At 37.0% G+C, this 21,377-nt stretch overlaps 2 protein-coding genes across 6 annotated transcripts; both read left to right on the top strand.

Moving 5' to 3' along the window:
• Positions 1 to 467: 467 nt before the first annotated feature.
• LOC131777172 (gamma-aminobutyric acid receptor subunit alpha-5) lies at positions 468 to 10,728 on the top strand. Its single transcript, XM_059093401.2, has 9 exons — positions 468 to 547; positions 5,626 to 5,717; positions 6,384 to 6,454; positions 6,552 to 6,625; positions 7,294 to 7,514; positions 7,850 to 7,932; positions 9,158 to 9,292; positions 9,380 to 9,726; positions 10,173 to 10,728. The coding sequence occupies exons 2-9, from the start codon at positions 5,638 to 5,640 to the stop codon at positions 10,500 to 10,502; spliced, it is 1,341 nt and encodes a 446-aa protein (XP_058949384.2). The 5' UTR covers positions 468 to 547; positions 5,626 to 5,637; the 3' UTR covers positions 10,503 to 10,728.
• A 1,861-nt stretch (positions 10,729 to 12,589) lies between these two features.
• LOC131777247 (gamma-aminobutyric acid receptor subunit rho-3) lies at positions 12,590 to 21,068 on the top strand. 5 transcript variants are annotated; one of them, XM_066174526.1, is made up of 9 exons: positions 12,590 to 12,639; positions 14,630 to 14,747; positions 15,446 to 15,540; positions 16,309 to 16,376; positions 16,859 to 17,079; positions 17,519 to 17,601; positions 17,841 to 17,969; positions 18,620 to 18,882; positions 19,825 to 21,068. In XM_066174526.1, the coding sequence occupies exons 2-9, from the start codon at positions 14,665 to 14,667 to the stop codon at positions 20,098 to 20,100; spliced, it is 1,218 nt and encodes a 405-aa protein (XP_066030623.1). In that variant the 5' UTR covers positions 12,590 to 12,639; positions 14,630 to 14,664; the 3' UTR covers positions 20,101 to 21,068. The 5 variants fall into 5 exon arrangements, with proteins under 5 accessions (XP_066030623.1, XP_058949480.2, XP_066030622.1 ...); XM_059093497.2 differs by having other exon boundaries at positions 18,542 to 18,882; XM_066174525.1 differs by having other exon boundaries at positions 12,630 to 12,676; positions 15,449 to 15,540; positions 18,542 to 18,882.
• The last annotated feature ends 309 nt before the right edge of the window (positions 21,069 to 21,377 follow it).

Below are 21,377 nucleotides of genomic sequence, written 5' to 3'. Positions count from 1 at the left end.
TTTCAAAGCCAAATCGCCGGAGTTATGATTACAGCTGTTCAAAAGCACACACAGCTTTTTGGGTGACCTTCGCCTCTTGATGTTAATTTTTTTCTGTATTTTTTTTCTGTTTACCTCAAGTTTTCTTTATTCATCCATGAGATCTTGTCTTATGGTGTTAATGACACTAACAAGCTGGCTTTTTGGGGATAGATAGGAAACCGACAAAAGTTGCCTCTAGCGTTGCCCTGAGCAGACTTTAAGTGTCTTTAAATTGGTCTAACAAACATTAACTTACTCTCATTAATTAGTTGATGATGAATTCGTAATTTATGCAGTTTTTAGCGGTAAAGAGCACTTACGTGACATATGGGGGCAGTACAAAAGCTTTCCGCATTATTTTCTATTGTGCGCGCTCGTCACGGATGAGTTCAGGGAAGACTAATTAAACAAAGGATGCAAATAAGTTTATTTAAAGCACGCCAAACATGCTGGAAGCGAGTGCAGTTGTCTTGATCCGGCAAATTTCATCGGTCTAAGACAAGCGTTCGACCCAAGGATAACTCTGGTAAGTTTAGCTTTAGTTGTCATCAGTGAAACTTAATCAAAGGTGAAAAAGCGCTAAACCGATCGGTCCATGAGAGACCAGATCGATGTGTTATCTGGATACATACATTTTATGCAATCAAAATTACCCAACGCAACTTGGAATGATCATTCGATTTCGTCTTTGAAGTGGTTCTACTCAACAGCATGTTTACGTTTCGCCTCAATAGTTAACCTATTTTACTCCAGTGATAACAAGATGAGAGCAGAAATACAATCATGTGAATCAAACTATTGCACCGATTTGACGCCAAATTTCATAACTTTACGCTCGCGCGTGTCAGATAATTTTGTCGCTAAGAAGTTCGGTCTCGCATCATTTCGGAACTCTCAGTACCCTATAAGGCCCAATTAAAACGTCGAACTTGACATGTGCCGAACCTAATACCACTTTGGGTCGACCTTAATAATTTAGTTCGGCGTTGACTCAAACGTCGAACCTAATTAAGTCGAACTCAAGTGGAAAGTGAACGTGACTTTATTGCGGTCAGACGGTTTGCTTACCAAAATGGCGGGAAAAAAAATGCGGCAGAAAAATTGTGGAAATGAAGAACCTATTTTTTTGCAAGTGCGATGAAGGAGGGTAAAAGAAGGCGACTCAAGATGTAGTAAGCATTAAATAACCGCGCTGCCAGGAGAAGACAAGTGTTGTACTTGGCTTCCCTTCTATTATTGCTCCTTTTCCAAATGAACATCATCGTTCCTCGTCCAGTTCGTACATGTCGTCGGCTAAAAAGAAATATTGGCTGGTGGCATACAGAAGTAGTTCATGCACCCTGGGCATGTATATTTCGTGCTCTCAAAGAAAGAGACAATATACACATATTTGCCGCTCTTCTCGTCATTTTGTTGCCAAACAAGTTGTGTGCGCATGAAAAATTAAAAATTTATTTGTTTAATGTATTTGTAATGTATGCACTAAATTCGGCTCATGAAACGGTTCCACGTGTGAAATGAAGTCGATCTTTTGCCGATCTATTCGACAAGCCCGGTCAAATAGAATGGCAGATCGACCCAAATACAAATCTGTCGAACCAAATTGATTCAAACGTCGAGTTTTACATACGGCTAACCTAATTATTAGATTCGGCACACGTAAAGTTCGACGTTTGAACCGCGCTTAAGACTGCTAAATATCAAATTCAAGTCAATACCATTACAGTTCAAACGTTATGCTTCATATAACATCAGTCTCCTATTGTGACGTTTCATTGCTACTTTTGACTCTTGGGATGTCATGCTTCAGCTGAATTGTAAAAACGCGTCTTAAAGATGTGTTTTCTCTAATTCTGCGCCGCATCCAGCATCAACTTTCTATTGATTAGAAAGGGATTTTTACGTGATGATTTAGCTTCGCGAAAGATTGTCTCGAGTTGAAGAATCTGTCTGAGATTTCCGAACGAAGGTAGAAGGAAACACCTTTGGCAGAATAGAATCATGGTAGAATTTCTGTGATTACAAGTTACTATTGTTTTTTCAATTGTACAAGTTCAATGTCGAATAACTGAATCATACATTATGTGTCGCAAAAAATAGGTTTATTTGCAACTAGAATAAAAAACATGGTCAATTTTGATCCCGGTAAAGAAATAGAAAAATATGTTTTTTCGTCTTGTCACGAGCGTGGGACAAAAGTGAAATTAATTAGTACCCATAAGGAATCGAACCCCAGACTTTGGAATCCAGGCTCCGATGCTCTACCACTAAGCCACACAGAGATCGACTCCATGGTGAGAGAGGCTAAGTTAATATACGACACGTGTCCTGCATACTACGGGGTTCAGCGCTAGCAATGTCGACAGTTTAATGTTTGTAAATGGAAGAAGAAAGATGTTTTGAGCTCTCTTGAACCAACCTTTCTCACATGAAATTCGGAGTTGAACTTCTTTAGCTACATAAAATAATCAGGCTTGGAGACGAAGTAGTTTACACTGAAAAACTACAAAAGTGACATGCTATGTTACAACGTAACGCTTTGCACTGTATCTTTGTAAACAGGAAACGTAAATGGTTAATTTAATTTTTCTTTTGTCCACCTCAATTAAGTCGACAAAATTAGGAGCCAGAGCGGAAGTGTCGTTCTAGATCTTTGCTATCCCACTTGATTACTAAGTCGCCATAACGGAATTTTTCCACTACCCCCTGAGTAGAAATATATTCCTCTCCCCAGTTTCCCTTAAAGTTAGGAAGGCGCGCGGTTAACCTTTCGTGAAGAGGTAAAGAGCAGTCTTGCTTATATGAAATTTGAAGGCAATTTTACTACCCTTTCTGTAAGTTGCACAGCAACTTAAAAGAAAGAAAAAAAACTAAAGCTAAAGACATGAGCAATCGTTGATTTTTAAATGCGAATGCACAGCTACATTAGGCCAGATACAGTTGTGTGCTAGTTTGCCAAGCCTTTGAGCAGGAGTGAGGCTGTTGACCTTGTTATGATACAAACCTTGCTGCTTTTCAAATGCAAATTACTTTTTTATCATGCTATCTAGATACTGGTCTCCATCACAACAGGGTCACCATCAGCCTCACTCCAAATCAATGGCTTGGTAACTAAGTACATAACTGTAAAATGGCCTATTGAAGCTGTGCATTCGCATTTCAAAATCAACGATTGCTCAAGTCTTAAGCTTTCTTCTTTTCTTTTTAATTGCTGTGTGACTTACCGAAAGGGTAGTACAATTGCCTTCAAATTTCAAGTAAGCGCCTTCATTTTCATTGCAAAGCACGCTGATATAATTTTAACGCTGTTTTCAGATCTAGAAGGGTGAGGCTATCAGTATTCTATTCGAATTTGAGTCAAACTAAAGCTAAAATGGTCAGTAAGTGGCTATTTTTTCAACCCCGAGGTGACCAATTTATCATTTATGATGGCAAGCATTAAATGAATCGTCGTGTTCCTGTTTGCAAGAAAATTCTGAGTTCCTCTTCTTGTTAGTGCAAGGTTGAATTTGGCACACCGCACAGACGTCAAAGACCAGTGTGGGAGTTTAATCACTAATTTTACCCTGAGGCCTGGAAGTCGTGTTAATATTACATGCGCAAGAAAGCATATTTGTATACGCTCATTTAAGGAATTATTGATAATTGTATGCGGTTCAGTAACCTCCGCCGCCCACGAAATCATCGGATTACTTATGTCTGAGTTTACCATCGAATATCTCAGTTTGACCCGTCTAATTCGTCTACTGTGTGACTACTTGGCAAATCTCAACGTCAGTTATGCGGCAGTGCTGATAAAGAGACAACCAAAGTACGAAAGGCGGAGTCGGTAAAAAGCTTTTCTGAGTAATTTTTTGAAATTGTTGCTCTGTTGGGTTTTTTTTTTTACCTCGGTAGCAGCTTGAGATTTGACGGTGTACACGACAAAAAGAAGAAAAAAATTACATTCGATATGGACTCTAAGTTTTGGTTCATTCACACAGAGCTCAAAAAGCGCCAGTTGAGAGAAATTATGATGGTGAATCCAGTCTCCAGGAGCTGAAAGTTGGTTCAAATATCATTCGAAATATGTTGCTATTTAAAACTAAGACTTTCTTTCAAACGCTAGCGTGCCACGAAATGCAGATGTCTTTGTATTTGTTCGTTAATTTTTGTATATTTTCCTTTCTACCGAATGCTAGTCTGTGGCTATTAATATAAAACCAATGACATATTAAGGGTTTTTTTTTCGTTTTGACAAAAGGTTACTGATATCCATAGAAACACGACATAAAAGATAAAAATTTATTTGAATGTAAATTCATGGTCATGTAAAATATACAAATTGAGCATTTATCAATTACATGTGAGGATGTATTATTGATATCAAGTCTTTTCAGGAGACGGAGAACTGATACTAAGAATAATAACAAATCAGACATTTCGACCAACTTGGGAGACATTTAAGAGTTTTGTGAGAAATATTCAGCATTAGATTTGAGGATGTGCATGAACGATTAAGACCAAAAAGAAAAACAAAAAAAACAAAAAAAAAAAACCACAGCGAGCCGTCTTAAATCGTTCACAGTTATGGTGTCAATTGACAAAATGGTTTCTTGTCATTGCAGAAATAGTCCGATCGCTTCAGGCAAACTAGTTTCTACGAAGATTTGCTTCGTCTAAGCGACGGCCAGGCGTAGTAATTACGATTGGTATTTAGCAAGATAAATATGACAAATGTTTTATTGGCGATTGCCGAGCAACCTTATGACATTGCACTGAGCTTGGTATGTGGTTGGAGTAATAGTGGAAGAGATACTGTTACAATCGATTATCAGAAAATTTTAGGTGATTTGAAGCTTGAATAAGAACAAGAACAAAAACAAAAACAAAAAAAAACGGTAACAATGAAATAATCAAAACTTACCAGGCGCCAAAACAAAGTGGGATGTCTCAATTAATTCATGGTTATGATCGCAATTAAGTAATGGTATCGTGATATTGTACATAAAAAAAAAGACAGCCTGCGCACTTAAGTAAATTATTTCTTGTGAAAATTTTCTGTGTTCGAGCGACAGCCGGTCGTAGTTACAGTGATCATTATGACAAATGTTTTATTCAACAACACAACCTTACAAAAATTATACATAATTATAACTGTAATTATAGATATGCCACGTGGTTGATGTTATTGTGAGGAATGTTGTTTAATATTTCGAAAGTTTTAAGAATTCAAAGCTTATATCAAAATTACATAAAAGATAAAACATAATCAATACCACACAAATAAAAAAAGGAAATAATTTAAAAAAAAGAAGATTATTCCTTGATTAAAGCATCCAGCTGTTCGACGGTGGCTTCTAAAGGGAATATTATTTTCAATTAAGTGGAGGACCCCTAGATGTCTACCAATCTAATTCTTCCTGTGGTTGCATTTATGCATGAATCTTTACTAATTTACTAAGAGATTCTTAATGGAGAGGTCACATTGACGGTAAAAAATAAGCCGTTTTGAATCTATTAACCAACCGTGTCAGGTATACATGCACTAGTTTAGTTACTTCCTTGAAAGTATTTCTACTTATAAGCATCTCAATCTCTATTTATCTGTTTTCGTTCATACAGTTTCAAGGAAAAATGAGGCCTTTCTCATCAAGGAAGTTGACATTTAAGACATGTATCTTCGCCAGCGTCCTGTTCATTATCTGCCTGAGACGGTAAGTATAGCACAATATAAGTTGTTTTATCACTTGTTCCGCGAGAATTTTTTTCCTATTGAGCATAAGATATAAACCATATCCGATGATCTGATATTGATACGCGCAGATATTTTGCGAGTCGCTTAGTCTTTTACGACAAATAAAAAAACACGATATGTTTCTGACGTAAAAATGAATTGCTCAGAAAATAAGGCCTAAAGAAAGTAAACGAATCAAAGTTTGTTTCTATTAGTGAGTCCTTTTTTTTGACTTGCTTCAGTTCTCGCGTATTTTTTTCCCTGTTTTACAGTGTAATACCGTTGCATGTTTTTCGCTTTCTGCATGTTATCTTGATATTGGAAAAATGGCGTGCAAGTAAGAGTGGAATGATAAGATATCGCTTCTACAAAATTAAGAGTTGGAGTTCTTTTGAAAATACGAAATTATTTCAGTTAATAGATGGTTTGTTTTTAAGGACCAGCATTGTCAAATTCTTTTCAAGGCGCTTTTTTAACCGTTGCTATCCACTGGATAAACCTCCACCTGTTGGATCGCACCGTACGCTTTACCATGATTTATCAGCTGGATAGTGATTCATCCGCTGGATAGCGAGTTATCCGTTAGATAGCGTTATCCGCCCTTTGAAAAAGTGGTCCCTGAATGAAGGATATGTTATATTTACAGAGCTCAAGGGGATTCAGACGTGATAAACACGGTCTTTTCTGGCTATGACAAAGTGTTGAGACCCGACTATGGTAAGAAATGTTTTAAGGTCAAACAATTTTTTTTTCTATGTTGATTTTGTTAGTGGTTAGTAGCAGTAATTGCACTTAACAGCAATTTTTTTTAAAGAAAAGGGAACACCCACAGTCGTCAATTGCAGTCTGCTTATCGAATCGTTTGGAAACATTGAAGAAGCTGACATGGTATGTATTGTAACGACATGATCTTTAATTATTAGACATTACGTAAATAAGTTGATGGTCTAACTGAAAATTCACTTCTGTTTTCATTCTGTCATAACTTTTGTATCAATTTTTTATCGATGTGTATTCACTGCGGGTATAATAAACATCATGTCGGAAAAAACGCATTTTTCCTTAATTTATCCTCAGAAGCTGCACAATTAAACGGTGACGACTAGTTCCGGTTCAGTAGGTGGAACCCATCTAGCAGTGCTTTAATTTTCCTTTTTTCAGTTAAAAGCTTTATTTTCAGCTTGTTTTATTCGTGAATATTATAAGTTCTCTGGAAAACTCGCTTTTCCTTAATCAACTTAGACGTTACACGATGAAACTGACCAACTCCCGCCTTAAGGCTCTGTACGGATATTCTGACGACGCCCCCACTCCATCCCCCACCCCCCTCACCCTCATTGTTGGTTCACTGGGAGTCAACTTTCTATATTTCTATATAGTCCTACCTACATACTCTGTTGGCGACAACGAATCCACTCTCCGTTCCCTCTGCCCCCACCCTTCCACCTGATTACAAATAATGACTTTGACTTGACCCAAACAAAAGTCAATCGATAACTGATATCATATTACGGAAGAGTAAAACCTCTGAAACAAGGTATCTATTTTATTCCTAGGAGTATAGAGTGTACGCTTATTTTCACCTAACGTGGAAAGATCCACGCTTGAGTGGAAAGGTCAACCGCACCCTTAACTTAAAAGGAGATCAAATAACCAACATTTGGGTGCCAGATCCCTACTGCTACAACGCACGAGAGTCAAACATGATGAGCCCTGATGAGGAAACGCACAGCAATCTGAAAATTGAACCTGATGGAGAGATATACTATAGTAGAGGGTGAGAACGAGACGAGCTTATGAATTTTTTTTTCTCTTATGAACGGATGATGAAAGGTTTGTTTTGACATTACATCAATTGTATGAGGGATCATTAGATCCTTTTAGCAAATTCCAATTTGACATGGTTTGATGCTACTCTGGTTTACAGATTTAATAAATGTAACCGTAGAAGTTACAATTCATAGGCCCAACGTTTTGACACTCTTATCTAGTGCCTTCATCAGGGGTGATCCAACAAGAGGACCTCTTGTTGCAGCGTTTGCCATGTGAACTTTAATACATCAAAGTCAAATTCATTCTCAGCAACTGATTGAGTGTTTATATCTATCTTAGAGTAAGTTTGCTGGCCTCCTGCACCATGGATTTAAAGTATTTTCCATTAGATTCTCAGATGTGCTTTCTCAAGTTTGGAAGTTGTAAGTAGCGACATATAAAATATAATATTCTCCTTACGAAACCATGACATGAACAGGATTAAGAAGCGATAAATCGCACATAGCTTGGCATTAAGCAGATAGGGAGCGTTCCCAAGACGGCGTGATAGCAAACAAAAAATCAAAGATGATGCGACGACCGCGCGAAGAATGAGGAGGAAAAAGTGACGTGATCACGCGCAAGTTCATCACGCCTGGCGTGACTGTAATTATCATTTGTCACGCCATAGCCGCCAAATCCGTGCCTCGATAGGAATGATATTTAAATTGTGGCTTACCTTGTTACCAACGGAAAGTCCAACGTAATCAATGACTTTTCAGATATCCTGTAATACGCGAGAAAAAAAATGCTGACCATCACGTACGCAGCAATAACACTTTTATGCAAATAACTTCTACGGTAAAATTTCCGCACAGCCCCATACTACATTATGCATTCAGTTCTTGGATAGAGAAAACAATGACAAAAACAATACATTGCCATTGAGAAAACAGATTTGTTTTACAATAGGATGGGACTATGCGGAAATTTTACCACTTCTACTGACATATAACATCTAAAAACACATCACGTGGAGGTAAAGAATTTATCGTCGTAAACACAGGAAAAAAATATCTTTCTCAGTTGCAATTGCAAGGGCAATAATTTCGTGTGTTAAATCCACTAAGACTATACTTTACCTCATAGCAAAAAATTTGAAGCTGGTTTTGTATCATTGTGTTCGAAGGTTCTATTTTCGAGGACAAGACTTCGTGTGATCCTGTGTTCTACAAATTATGCATGCTGTTCTTTGTTAAGAATTTAATGGAGTAGACAATAACATCACCCTTGGGACTAAGAGTTATTGTTGGGCCAAAATTAATCAATAGATGAAGTAAAATACGAAATCAATGGACAATCGGTTCTCATGCAGAAAAAGATTCACAAGTACAACTTCTAAGCTGATGTCCAAAACACTTTATTACTTCAGGGGTTACAGATATATTTGATGCAACACACAGTTGTGAAGAAATTTTTTAGGGGGAAAGGAGACTTGTAGGGACCCAGTTATACTTCCCACAAAATCAGTTGTTCTCATAGTTCTGTCATGTAAACATACGGAGGTCCCCTCCAGAACACAAACCATACTTTATAGAGAAAACACAAAAAGAGAAAAAGCAGAAGCAATAAAATTAAATCTTGTCTATGTTTTATGTCTTTATTCAGATGGTAACACGGTGGAAGACATCATATTCAAGTGGATGCCGGGAAAAACTAACATCGCCGTTGTACACGAGGAATTGGCTCAGTTTAAGTACATGGGTTCCTCACTGGAGTCTGGTGTGACTGTGCTTTCCACAGGTTAGCCTCGAAAGGTGTAAGATACATGCTTATTAGTTTGACAATTTACATGGTTAAATAATGACTGGTCCATTATTTCAATTCTAGGTAATTTCTCCACCATAACCGCCAAGTTCTCGTTTGAGCGGCGCATCGGCTATTACCTTATCCAAGTGTACTTCCCGGACATTTTTGTTGTGGTACTGAGCTGGATTGTCTTCTGGATGGAAAAAGATGACATAGGAAATAGAATGGCGTTAGGAATCACTACCATCTTGACCATCATGTTTCTCCTTGGATCCTTGAATGGAAACTTGCCTAAAGTGAGCTATCCAAAGGCTTTGGACTGGTATCTGTTGTTTTCATTCAGCTTCGTCTTCCTGTCCTTGATCGAAAGCACAGTTGTGTTTCTTTTCGCAGTGAAAGCTAACAAAAAAGAGAAGATCAAATGCAAGGTAAAACCTTAGCGGCGTTATTCTGTTACTGTCTAGTTATGACGATCTTGCTAGAAGAAAGAGTTTCTCAGGTGCTTTTACCATCCTTATTTCTTAACTGGTGTACTCTTGTGGATTCAATTAATCCACTTCGTTCTCCATGGAGCATAGGGCCGCGGAGGCAAATCACATTTTTTCACCTTAGACCTTCGATTGGGTGGGCAGGAACTCATTTAACATAGCAATTTCTTCCATGATTTTCTTTCCCCACTTCAAACGCTCCATTTGTTGAACAAACATTTTCTAACGGGGAGAAGTTGATAGCTAACGCCCAAGCATTCCAACCCAAACTCTCCCGGCCAGGCTTGATGTTTTCCATAAAAGTTTCTCTGTACGTCTCATTTAACTTACTCACCATCCTCTACTATCCTAAAGGTATTAATCACTTTTTGTCATACTTATTTCAGAAACACACCATTCCTATCACGACAAGAATTGCATCATCAATGAAATGCTTCGTTAGTTCGAAGAGCGCAAATGTCAACAACGCTAACGATGACTACAAAGGAGTATCTGAAAATGACCTTGAAATGGGTTACCGTCCGAGCAAAGCTGACAAGGCCTTGGTAGATGACGCAGAAGCAGAAGTCCCTCACAACAGGAGCACCAAGATCACACGGATGGAGAAGAATGCCAGCAATATTGACCGAGTGTCACGCGTTCTGTTTCCACTGGTGTTCCTTGTATTCAACCTGTTTTACTGGACATTTTTCAACGGTCATGTAGTTAAGCAGTAGTCGCACATGTAAACTGATAAGGCAGATTGTTTTGTTTTGTTTTGTTTTTTCAGAAGTATTTTCAGCCTCTGTGTGAACTTCTTCAGTTTTTTTTTTTTCTAAATTTAGAAATTAGAACCAACCAAAAACGACTAAAAAGTCTATATGTAATCTATTGGAATTCTCATTCTGCTGAATATCTGAACAGAACTACAAATATGTGTAAAGAGAGGAGAGAGGGGGGTGGGGGAGGGGGGAGGGGGCAGGCTTGTAGGTTCCAACGGGGTTAAGCTTGGCGCTCGCTTCAGTCTCCCTCATGGATCAATCTTTCCCTCTCTTACTCTTTCAAAGGCTGGCTACTTGCACGCTCAGTACAGTTATCATCAATAACTTGATAGTTTCTTTTAAAGCTCTTGGATAGGTCACAACAATATAATGGCCTAAATATTACTACGTATACACATGAACTAACGTATATGTGAGCTTGCGTTTTGATGTGTGGGCTACAACTTTGTGGGAGAAAAACACTTAAACGAGTATTGTAATAAAAAAAATAAACAGAAGGAAAAGTGCTTATTAGTCATTGAATCAATATACATATTTCCTATCGTATTTCGATGGGTGCTTTAACTTAGAACTAATGCAAGACTATACGTGACCTCGAAGTAGTTTACAGAGCAAACAAAGCTATGATAAGGCCGTGGCGGGTGATGGGCCTGTTGAACAAGATATGCAAGGAAAAGAATCGAAGACTGCTATTGCAGTCGATAAGGCTAACAAAGTTTGAATCCTTTGCTTAACGTTTTATTTCTTTAGTACATTAATAAGGGAGAAAAATACTCTCCGACTCTGTTCGTGAAGAAGAAAAGATTGGAGAGGGTAGAAAAGCTCTTTTAAAATCAACACAACCACAACATATCTTTGCTGTCAAGTTGTCCTCCCATGCTTTCAGCCTATTAATTTTTTAACTAATTTTCATATTGGCCCAGATTTTGGGAAGAAATGTTCTAGTTACTGCTAGGAAAAAATGCATCTTGCTCCTAGTTAAAACAGATTGCAATAAAAAAAGCTTTTATGTATCCGATTTCGCACGATATGAACAAATTTATATCACAGCAAAATGTAGCAAAAAAAAAATGCAAAAAAAAGGGCTAGGAAGATTATGTTAATATCATTCGACTATCCTTGAGTGAGGCAAGGCAGCTGCATCAGAATTAACTTGTGCGTGAGGAAGAAAACTGGAGAAAGAGTATTTAGAACTTACCATTTCCGTTGCGACTGTAATAGCAATCCTGAACAAAACAAAACTTGAGAACTCATGATTCATTTTTATGTAAAAATCCTCATTGGCACTGACGTCCAAACTAAAACAATTTCTTTATTTTGTTATAATTAGGACAAGTTATTTTGAATTATGACATTCTTCGATTACCCTAAGGGCATACTCAAAATTTTCAAACGCTTTTTTCCTTAGAATAGAACCGAAAATGCAAGACACTTGCCACAATTCAATTGTACAAATTCCTCAATAACATCGCTTTAAGTAATCATAAATAATTTTAAGTTTCACGATATATGTGGCTTAGAGTGCTAAGGTAAACTGAGACTGAATATGAGAAATTCTCAGAAATATGATTAAAAACTGGTCACAAGAGCCCTAAGATATCTTCCAATGCTTTACTATGTGTTCATGGATCATTTTTTATTTTTAGCCAATGATATATACCATAATCCATTCACTTTTAGTGGTTTTTGTGCTTAACAGTTTAACACTTAAAAGTGTCAACCAAACCTTTCGTAAACATCCCACACCAATAGTGAATATCCAGTTTCAGAATAAGAATTTCAACTTTTACAGCAATTTTTTGGCTTTCTTATTTCGTGCATTTACTCGCGAAATAAATGTAAGAGCTTCAATAGCTTAACACCGTTTATTCAGCCTGAAAAACGACGCGGTATACAATTTGTATTTTAATTGGCAACTTGAAATGGGAACCAATGTATTTTTAATGAATGTCGAGAAATGTGCTTTCCTTGTGTGTCATTAATTGCATAAATTTTCCCAATTTCGCAACTCAATATAACTGGCTACGTTCCTATAAATAAATGTTTACAATATCAAGTAAGAGCATTTGAGTAGGAGACACTCGGATATCTGGTGAGTTGAAGCGTTTGATGAAAGTATTTTATAAAAGGTATGGTCGAAACTCTGTGGTGTATGCATGCTTTTTCAAGCATAATTTATGTACTTTCGTGTTAGTTCCAATGTGTTTTGTTAGAAAGGACCCCTGTGGTATTCAGATAACTAATTATGTAGACCCAGCTACTCGAATTCTACCGCGATTCAATGTCGATAAATAGTTTTTTGTAGTCCTACGCTAATACTGACTCAACAAATTTGATGTGAGAAAATTCTCGGCCTATCGGCTTGAAACGTTGAACATATCAATGGTGATGGATAGCAATTCACATCAATACACAACTCAGCACAATGATTAACTTCCAATATCTATGTATTTTTAATAAAAAGCCTCGAACTCTTCAATAAGAAAACTTTGAGAAATCATTACTTGAAGTTCGCAAACTGGAACGTTGCAATTTTTAAGGTCTCCAATTGCACGGCAAGCGCCTCGGACTTCCAGAATATCCCCCAAAGGAAAAAAGTGTATGCTACCGACCTAGCTAGATCGGAGCAAAATAAATTATTTATGATGATTTTCAGAAATAATTCAAGTTAACGACAACTGTCTGAAGAAGTTCCAAAATTCGTTATTCATAATTCATAATTATTTTTGAAACGTCTACCACCAGCGAAATTCAGCAAAAAACTTTCCTTGTGGACCAGACCAAAATAATAACATGGCAACTGTAATTAGCCTTTTTTATTATTGGTACTTCTCAAATACGAAGAGTTATGAAAACACGAAGAGTTATGTCGAGATCGGCCGGTTAGTAAGCATTTGTTCAGAGGTAAATTAATAATTAGGATTTATGTTACCTTATTTTAGAGTCAAGTCTGAATTTAAAATGCCTATGTCGATGTGATTGTTTTACTGTTTATTTTGATAGTCGTGAGTTCCAAACTTCAAGTCGGCAACAGTCTTTAATTGAGATTATTTCATGATCCATATGGTTCGTTCGACACCTTTAATTTGACTAAAATACTTGATAAGCATTCAACGGATATTAGCTTGAAGACAGCAATAATGATGCAAATTAATTGCTAATTAAAAATGCAAAGTCGAGATCCATTTAAATCTCGAGGTCTTATCAGTGTTTTTCCTCTGGGGGAAATTATCTCTACCGATCAATCCCCATAGATTGAATGTAAATAGTGATGTGCCATTTGTTACCACAAAAACCAAAATGAATTTATTTCAACCTCTCAGCTAGTAGGTGCGTTATGATTGGTAAACTAAGCGGGCTGTATTTCACGGTGTCGCCTCGCCAGTATTAAAAGTTTGTTTGAACTGAGTTCTTCTCCTTCTGAACCCGAATATTCAATCAATATCTTACCAACGTTGGTGTTCTCAGGCCGAGCGGTAAGGTACCGTGACATCGAACTCGGTTAAAAAGAGGTATCTATTAAGAAGTCATAAGAAATTATCAGTTATACACCAAAATTATTTTTGTACTTAAAGAGCTATCTCCAGTCATCGACGAGGCACAAACGAACAGCACCGTTGCTGCGATATTTGAGTCAATTTAATTATCTTTTGGTCCATGCTATAACTTCTGCTGCGTAATCGCACCCATAAAAGTGCTAGAATAACGCGGTTGTTAGCCGGACAGGAATTATTTTTTAGCCTAAATAAACGGAGTTACTCGAAGTGTTTCAGTTTGAGGACGGAATCTTTCCGTGCAGGTCTCACTGTTGTTGGTTTTCTTTCCATGTGGAACGAAACTACTTCGAAAGCGATGTCCACGTGAGTAAAATTCGCGAAACATGATTGGCTTTTTCATTATCCTACTTGGATCTCCGATATCTTGAGAGGTACAACAAAAAGTTGCAAGTGAGACGGACTACTATAGAAATAAGTCCATAATGGAACATCCAGTCTGTTACTTGATCATCTCTTGAATAGTTCAATTCAGTTTAACGCCAAAGGTGATTGCTGCAGGTTGACAAAAATTACTAATCTTTGCAGGTAGCAAGTTTTCTTCGCTTCGATGATAAACCATAATGACGAACGTTTTGAAGAAAGTGAAATTTTTATGCTGTCGCTTCATTGGTTTAGTACTTCTGGTTATGCTGTATCCAAAATTGTAAGTGTATAAATCACACTTAAGTGCATAATCTTGTTCTCGAAAATAGGCGAGAAAGGCGGGAAAAGCTGAAGAAGATTTTTACATTACACGTAAACACTACATTCTTGAATTTTAATAGTCTGTAAAGTAGTCATGGGATAACCACCTTTACAAGTAGCAACTAATTATTGTAAGTTATCTCACAAGCGGTGTGAAAAAGGTGTTAAACATTCTAAGAGGATGACACGTACCGTTAAGCAACACCATAAAAAAGAAATTTAGCGAATAAATTTGTTAAGAATTTTTTTCCCTTTTTGTGAGAAAATATATCATTTTAGTCTATGCATATGGTAATCCGTCATTTCATAGCATGAAGGCAGAAATGCAATCAATGGCTATCATAAAACCTCACAGCAGTATATCTGTTCGAGGGTATGCGATCGTGGTTGAGGTTGGCTCGTTGCATCAATGAATGGCAAGCGTGGATGGATTATTTTGTGAAATTAGTGAATTAATATAGTCTCGAGCACAAAATATTTTGTCTATTTCACCTTGATAACAGCACGTAGAGGCCAAAGAAGGAAAAATTCTAGAACAAGCTTGTGAGAACAACAACAAATATAAAATTAAGATAGCAAATATTTGGGTTAAAGGGCACCTGTAGCGAACTTGCATTTTGTTTGTAAGACTCAAGATGGCTATGTTCGTGTTCACAGCAGTTCTGCAAAACAAAATGGAAGCGTGGTCTCCGGGTCAGTGCTGGCAAAATTGTTTTCTGATTATGATCAAGTTGTGCGACCTGGTTATGGAGGTAAGGCAATCTCGATGCGCTCAAGAGAAATAATAACATTTACCACCCTTGTCAATGCTAGGATTCAATTTATTCATTTTGGCTAAAAATTGGTAGGAGTTATATGACTCTATGGCACTCTGGGCTAAAAATAACAATAATTATAGTAATAATAATGATGATACAATAATAATGATGATACTAATAGTAGTAATAATAATAGTAATAATAATGATAATAGGAATAATAATAATGACAACGCAAGGGATCAAAGATCGAGATTCCAGTTCTGAGCGGGATTATAATCATGTGTTCTTGAGTAATTGAGTTCGTGATTCAAATCCGGGATAAGCTCGCACGCTGGGAGCCTCTTTGCTCATGTGCATTGTTGATTGCTTGGTTATGTTGGCTGCATTGTATGGGTAAACTCGAATCAATGAAACCAATCTTGGGCAATTAAGTGACAGAAACGATTTATTATCCCTGCTAAATAACTGGCTATAGGTTAACCCATCCAGAGTTATGAATTACCACGAGCTTAAGACGTATCCATAACATTATTTTTTCTCTTCATACTTATGGAATAATGAAATCTAGATTAGACCAACATCAAAAATTTCTTATTGTCAGAAATAATTTTTTTCTATTTTTAAATAATAACTTTTATTTACTAATGTTAGTTTATTTTTTTAATCATTTCAATTTTATTCAAACCCAAAGTTTTTTTTACTGGTTTATAACTGAAAATAATTGTTGTATTTTGTTTTATACAAATGTTATGAATCATAGGAGATGCTATCGAGATCTTTGCAGATCTCTACGTTGAATCATTTGGAAATATACAAGAAGTAAATATGGTTAGTATTTGCAGGGTTCTTAATTTTTAGGTCTCCATGGCAAAAATCCCGTTCATACATTCTCCTCAACTCTTCTCCAAAGGGGCTTTTGGTAGCTAACATGCATCTTTGAATTGAGGTATGGTGTCAAGCTCAAACTATGCAGGGTCACACAAGTTTTCAGGGTGGAATTAGACAGCTAATTTCAACAGAAACTGTAATCGTTGTGAATCTAAAAGCTTAATGATCCCTTCAAAAGGTCCTACAGAGATTTAAGCATCCATTAACTACACCAATTGACTATAGTCAAATGCAGTCTTATCTGAAATCAGAAAGAATGGTCGCAGACCAAAATTGCAGGACACAAAGTTGATGCACCATTTCATCGCGTTTTTCGAAATCCTATTGCTGAGAGCGCGTCGAATTGTTTGGATCACTAGTGACAAGTGATTTCAAAATGTATGTAATAGTGGCGCTGAAACTTCCATTTATTTCCTTCCCAGGAATTTAAGGTGTTTGGATATTTACGACAGCAATGGAAAGACGGGAGGCTTTCTGGGAAGCTTAACAAGACTCTAACCATAAAAGGCGAAACCATCGGTCGAATGTGGTTACCAGACCCTTTTTGTTATAATGCACGCGATTCCAACTTAATGCAGCCAGATTCTGAGGTCCACAGCAAAGTTTCAATAGACGTCCACGGAAACGTTCATTACACAAAAGGGTTTGTACCATTTAACTTTCGGAAGAGACAGAAAATCTGGCGAGTAGTCAGTGTAAAGGTCGAATAAGGAATACAGATGCTGTAGAACTAGTAGTAAAATAAGAACTAAATGACCAATTACATCGAAAATAACTTGATCATTGCTTAAGCTAGTGATAGTCGGTAACAATGAAGCTGTGATATCTAAGACACATCAAAGGGATAAGAAAACCCAACCATACATTGAAGGGCTCATCCAATTATCAGTCGTAGTACGGTCACTGATGTAGGCGAAGCTGTTCGTCACGTACTCATCGAAAGGATATAGTTAACCGAAACGTATTTTACTGCATTAGATTTTTGGGCTCGACATTAAAATTTCGTTGCATTTTATTATTATTATTATTATTTTTATGTAAAAATGACATAGTTAAAAAAACATTCCGATTTCCCATTCCAGGGTGACTTTCCTGGCATCTTGTGAGATGGATCTGCGTCATTTTCCATTCGATTCTCAGGAATGTTTTCTTAAAATTGGAAGCTGTAAGTACCACATTTAATTTTCTCAAAGACATTGATAAGAAAGGAGTTTGGTGCTCAGGCTTAGTTCTGCTTTCTCCGCGCAAGAGATAACTCAAAAAGATCATCCCCACTGTCATGAAGAAGATCGTTGCTACAGGAAGACTAAGTAATCTTTTGAAATTCAGTGCAATCGTTAAACGAAACTCAACTCCGGAATATTCGTGTTCACTTCTTGAAATTATTTCTCCTGTTCAATACAGATGCTTATTCAACGGAAGACATCATTTATAAGTGGAAATACCAAGAGGTCGAAGTGGAAGCCAAGTCGATGGCGCAGTTTGATTACCGCAGTGCTTCTTTATCGTCATCTTTTGACATGTACAAAACAGGTTAAAAACAATTGTCTCAATTTAATATAGACTCCCTGTTAAAAATACTTCTATTTTACTGATTAATTAACCAAAGGGAGCTGGGCATTTGTTTCTTTCGGTCGACAGCCCGATCGACTTCAAACCACCTTTTTTATTGATAACTTCGAACCTTTCCTTGGCATTGCCAAGTTTTATTATTCTACATCATGGTTGGCAAAAAAAATTGTTTCGTGCATAAGTACGAAATCGATCTGTGAATCAATTTGATTAACGTTAAATGGAAAAGAAAACTGGATATGAATTATTTCTCAAGTCGTAGTGAACACGGGTCTGCCAAAGGAGAATTCTTTGAGCCAATAATTCAGTTTCACTAGTTACAATTTTCTTTCACAATACAAGAGTTAATTAGTGCGACTTCTCCGTCTGATCACGAAGCCGACCGTGCTCCTCCTCCTCTTATTTATCCTAGTCTTGGATACGAGTGAACCAGCCAAATCCACAATCATATTACAGACCAAAGCAAAATGATCAATTTACAGTCTCCACAACGGTTAAAATGTCAACCAAAGAATCTCTTTCTGTTTCTTTAGGAAACTTCTCTACCATCACTGTGACATATTACTTTAAGCGTCGCATGGGCTATTACCTCATACAAGTCTACTTTCCAGATATCTGCGTTGTTGCCCTGAGCTGGATTGTCTTCTGGATGGATAAAAATGACATGGGCAACAGAATGGCTTTGGGAATCACCACCATATTAACCATCATGTTTCTTCTTGGTTCTCTTAATGGCACATTGCCAAGAGTCAGTTATCCCAAGGCTTTGGACTGGTATCTATTGGTGTCTTTTTCTTTCGCGTTCTTGTCGCTGGTTGAGTGTATGATCGTGTTCGTGGTTTGGCTAAGCTCTAACAAACGAAAGGCGAAAAAGGTTTGTATCTACATCCAATTCTACCATCATACGCAACGTCTTACTTTAAAAAATTGTCTAGTTTGAGGAAGAGTTGTCCGAATTTCAATTGAAGAGACTTTGGATGCTAACCGGTCGAATATATTTTACTCATTCATGTTAAATGTTAACTCTCACTTATACATTATACCTGTACAGCGCAGGCATGCGTGGGCTGTTGAATTTCGGCCATAGTACGTATTTTTGAAATAGAAATCTACTCGAAACTAGACTTAATTTGCCTTACCTGCATGTGTAACAAAATGGAGATAGTCTGTTATTGTTTTTAGGATTATTGAACCATATCAACCACACTCGTAGTTTGACTGACAGTGCTGCGATGCATGTGGTTTCGTATTGTATAAGTCTGGCGTTATTTTAAATCCTTTAACTTAAATCGTAATACCAAGAAGAATTCTTTGAAGAATTCTTTGGTAAAATTTGAGCTCCTTCAGGCAATATGGCGAAAGATGTTATGGGACTTTTCAAGCACAAAATCGGAGTTCCCCACAATAAATTTAGCCCGATGCCGAGTTTCAATTTCGTTCTCTGATTACTCTGTTACTGAGGCAAAGGGAGCTTTTGGGTCATTTACTCCGTTGTTAATGTAAATTGGCCATTCAAAGATTTTTATAAAGCTGACGTTTCGAGCGTTAGACCTTCGTCACTCGCTCCAACGATATGGTGGCCAATTCACATAAAATCGTCTCTGTTAATAAAAACAAATTATCTTGTAATACTCCCTCCCCTCCCCCTTTACAAACGGCGCTCCACAGTTTCATAAGAAGCTCCTACTCCTTTTAAAAGTAAGCTGTTATTAGGTTCATACGTGTTACGCGTCGTGCGAAAAAAGTGTGAAGGTAAACAAGTGCATCAATCAATTAAGATCGTCATGAGCTCAATGAAGTGTTCTTGTTTCGATAGGAAAAGGAAGACTCTTCAAATTCAAAGTCACCATCAACGGTTAAAGTAACATTTCATGGCGGAAAACATGACACTCGAATTGACGACAAAGAAAGTCATGTATGTCTCCCAAACATCGATGGCATTGTGAAGGAAGATACTTCATTTTTAGGTCACGAAAAGTCTCCAAAATTGTATGATGCCGCTGATTTAATTGACAAATTCTCACGGGCCTTGTTTCCGATGGTCTTCCTGATCTTCAACATTGGATACTGGTGTTATTATTCACTTGCTTAATATAAGCTTATTGAGATCAAGAATCTAAATTACAGGCCACGGTGCGACTGTTAATTACCAAGGATTGATAAATACCAACAAATCAAAGTTCGTCACTTTAAAGCCCGAGTGAACCTAGCCTGGTATTTTAACATCTTGTAATGTTTGTATTGTAAGTAGTACAAGCTTAATTGACAAAGAAATATGATGTTACGCTGATTTTAAATAATACGTGGTAATGTTACCTTGAAATACTGAAAGTATCGTCAGAAGTTAATACAAGCTGCGATATCGTATTAAGCGACTTGTGGTACTTTAATGTATCAAGTGATACTTAGAACTACGTAATGTTAGTGCTGGAGGCGAAGTGGCTATCACGTGCAAAGTTACGGGCAAAGCTGGCATTAATTCATAAATTATCCGTGGAATCTAAAAAGAGAGTAAAATATACTGATACTAGCTGTGACTTTGTACTATACTTTTCCAAGAGGAAATAATCATTTGATAAGCCTATTGATTATTTCAAATGCGGTGTAAATATAATCGAAGAAAAATGTTACAACAGATTTTTAATATCATCTTGATATGTCAACAGTATGTCTGCAAGAGATCCAGAGCCAAATAGAAAAGAATATAAGATGCGATATCTTCTATTCATTATGGCTGTGAGCAGAGTTAGATATACAAGAAGCCTCAAATAGTAACTGTGACATCTTCAAAGGGAAAAGACTGTGGAAAAAATCATTGTTATTTTTCGTCTGTATTTATGTTATTTTTATTGTTTATGTTATTTTTATTTATTTATTGTTATTTTTCGTCTGTATTTACGTTATTTTTCGTCGCACCTCTGCCATCGCCCTATTTAACGCTTGAAAAATACTAAAGAAGTCTTGAAGATAAAAGAATGCAACGTGGTTCGTTAGACATGGTTTAAAGCGAGTGGGTAAGACCCGGTCTGTAAGCTATCATTGAAAGTGCAGTTCATAAAAGTAGGCACAAAGTGTAAGCTAAGCCTATCAACAATTTACTACATTATATTTCTATATCGCAAATTGCCTCCAAGTTTTACATACACACAATAATCCCATAAAGAAGAAACTTTTAAAAGGAATGAAAAGCCACATGAAGATAATCAATATTCTTATGTTTACCGCCGTCCAAATAATTTCATAAGATATGACATAAATTGATGATTTGCTTTATTTGACAATATCTGAATCCTGCCACACGCGAAGACACCATTCAGCTGTAACAGCTGGAGGTTACTGGCCCCCTTAGAAATAACAGTTTCTGTATTT

Source organism: Pocillopora verrucosa, chromosome 11 (genome assembly GCF_036669915.1).
Source record: "Pocillopora verrucosa isolate sample1 chromosome 11, ASM3666991v2, whole genome shotgun sequence".
Taxonomy (NCBI): domain Eukaryota; kingdom Metazoa; phylum Cnidaria; class Anthozoa; order Scleractinia; family Pocilloporidae; genus Pocillopora; species Pocillopora verrucosa.
Note: the sequence above shows the minus strand (reverse complement) of the source record. Positions and strands in the feature narration are given on the sequence as shown.